General features: G+C 33.9%; 1 protein-coding gene across 1 annotated transcript in view; it reads left to right on the top strand.

Moving 5' to 3' along the window:
* Positions 1 to 1,722, top strand: part of LOC107698463 (ATP-dependent 6-phosphofructokinase, platelet type-like) — a 19,910-nt gene that overhangs the window by 4,910 nt on the left and 13,278 nt on the right. Inside the window, exons 6-7 of the mRNA XM_016499475.1 lie at positions 412 to 456; positions 542 to 650. Coding sequence (XP_016354961.1) covers positions 412 to 456; positions 542 to 650 — 154 coding nt within the window. The remainder of the gene's footprint in view (positions 1 to 411; positions 457 to 541; positions 651 to 1,722) is intronic.

Below are 1,722 nucleotides of genomic sequence, written 5' to 3'. Positions count from 1 at the left end.
ATTTAAAGGATTTGCCACTGATGATTCAAATGCGAGTTTTGAGCAGTGTAGAGAAGCGCTTGTTGTTTGTCATTTCCCTGATCACAAATTAGGCTTGCCGCGATAGACGGTGCTGACAGTGATACTGTTGTTAAGCCGCAACACCGGTTATGTCACTTGCCCACCGCGGCAGCTGGCCAATCAGAGCACACCTCGCTTTTCAGACCGATGAGCTTTGTAAAAATCGACGTGTTTCAGAAAGGTGGGGCATAGAGGAGCAACAATAATGTACAGTATGTGGAAAATAATGTGTTTTTTGAACCTTAAACCGCATAAACACATTTCATTACACCAAATAATGTTCTTTTTAGCAACATAATATGACCCCTTTAAAGATACATTTATTTTTTTATTCATATCGTGTGTTTTTAGCCATCAGAGGACCTTTGTGCTGGAGGTCATGGGAAGACACTGTGGGTAAGACCCTCGACTAGAAACACTCAAAGATAAATATGCATATATTTAAAAATCAGCATTAAACCATGTGTGTATGTGTGTGTAGGTATCTAGCATTAGTCAGTGCTCTTGCATGTGGAGCTGACTGGGTGCTGATTCCAGAAATGCCTCCCAAGGATGGCTGGGAGGAACAGATGTGTCATAAACTATCAGAGGTAATACACTCACACACATAAACATGCACACAAAAGCCTACAGCTGTTCTCAAACCAACTCAAATATAGAGGTTATTAACATAATTACATTATTCAGATAAGTGACAGAAACCAGACCAGACCAAAAAACAGTTTTTAAAACCAGTAACCAGCTATTTACAGCAGTTGCAGTGTAGCATGAACTAACATAACATCAGTGTTTTAACTATTTGCTTTATATTGTGCATGGAGCCTTGCAACAGAGGAAGCTGAGGAAATAATTAGCATTTATTGGTTTTATTCAAAGCGACTTACAAATGAGGAGCTTCACACACAATTTGTCATCAGTGCCAGCAATATTTGTGGGAATTTTAAGTGTAACCTAGATTCACACACAAGCTAAAGCTGAAATCTAGAGAAAAAGAGAACTATAAATAAATAAATTAATTAATTAGAAATAAGAGAGAATTATATGAGGGAATTTTATACATGCATACATGCATACATACAGTACATACATACATTCTTTTATATATTTTAATATGTAAACGTCAGAATAAGCATGTTGTTTGAATTTTTACATAAATATTGTATTACATCGAATGACAATGTAACATTATTTCAACCAAATTTTGACATTTTATTCTTCAAAAAGTTATTTGAAACCTTAAAAGTAGACACTTTACTAACATTTAATGTGCTTTCTATGGAAATAAAATCACTTTTATAAATTTATTTTGATGCGGACATCTTAATGTCTTTGACCCATATACATAATAAATATACACAGAACACACACACATATTGTGCAAACAAAAACTTTTATTTTGGATGCGATTAATCGTTTGACAGCACTAATATATATATGTGTGTATATATATATATATATTATATAAGTTAAAATAGGAAGTGTCTGCATTTATGGCTGTCTTTAATGTTTTTTCTTTTACATATAGCATTGAAGTTATTTTAGTAAGACAGTACATTCGGATGATTCATTTAATTAACTGGTTCAAGAAATACGATTCACTGAATCCTCTGAATCATCACTCAGTTGTTTTCCTGCAACTCTTTGTGCATTGTTTTACATCGT

This window comes from Sinocyclocheilus anshuiensis, unplaced genomic scaffold (assembly GCF_001515605.1).
Source record: "Sinocyclocheilus anshuiensis isolate Anshui unplaced genomic scaffold, SAMN03320099.WGS_v1.1 scaffold1910, whole genome shotgun sequence".
NCBI classification, from domain to species: domain Eukaryota; kingdom Metazoa; phylum Chordata; class Actinopteri; order Cypriniformes; family Cyprinidae; genus Sinocyclocheilus; species Sinocyclocheilus anshuiensis.
Note: the sequence above shows the minus strand (reverse complement) of the source record. Positions and strands in the feature narration are given on the sequence as shown.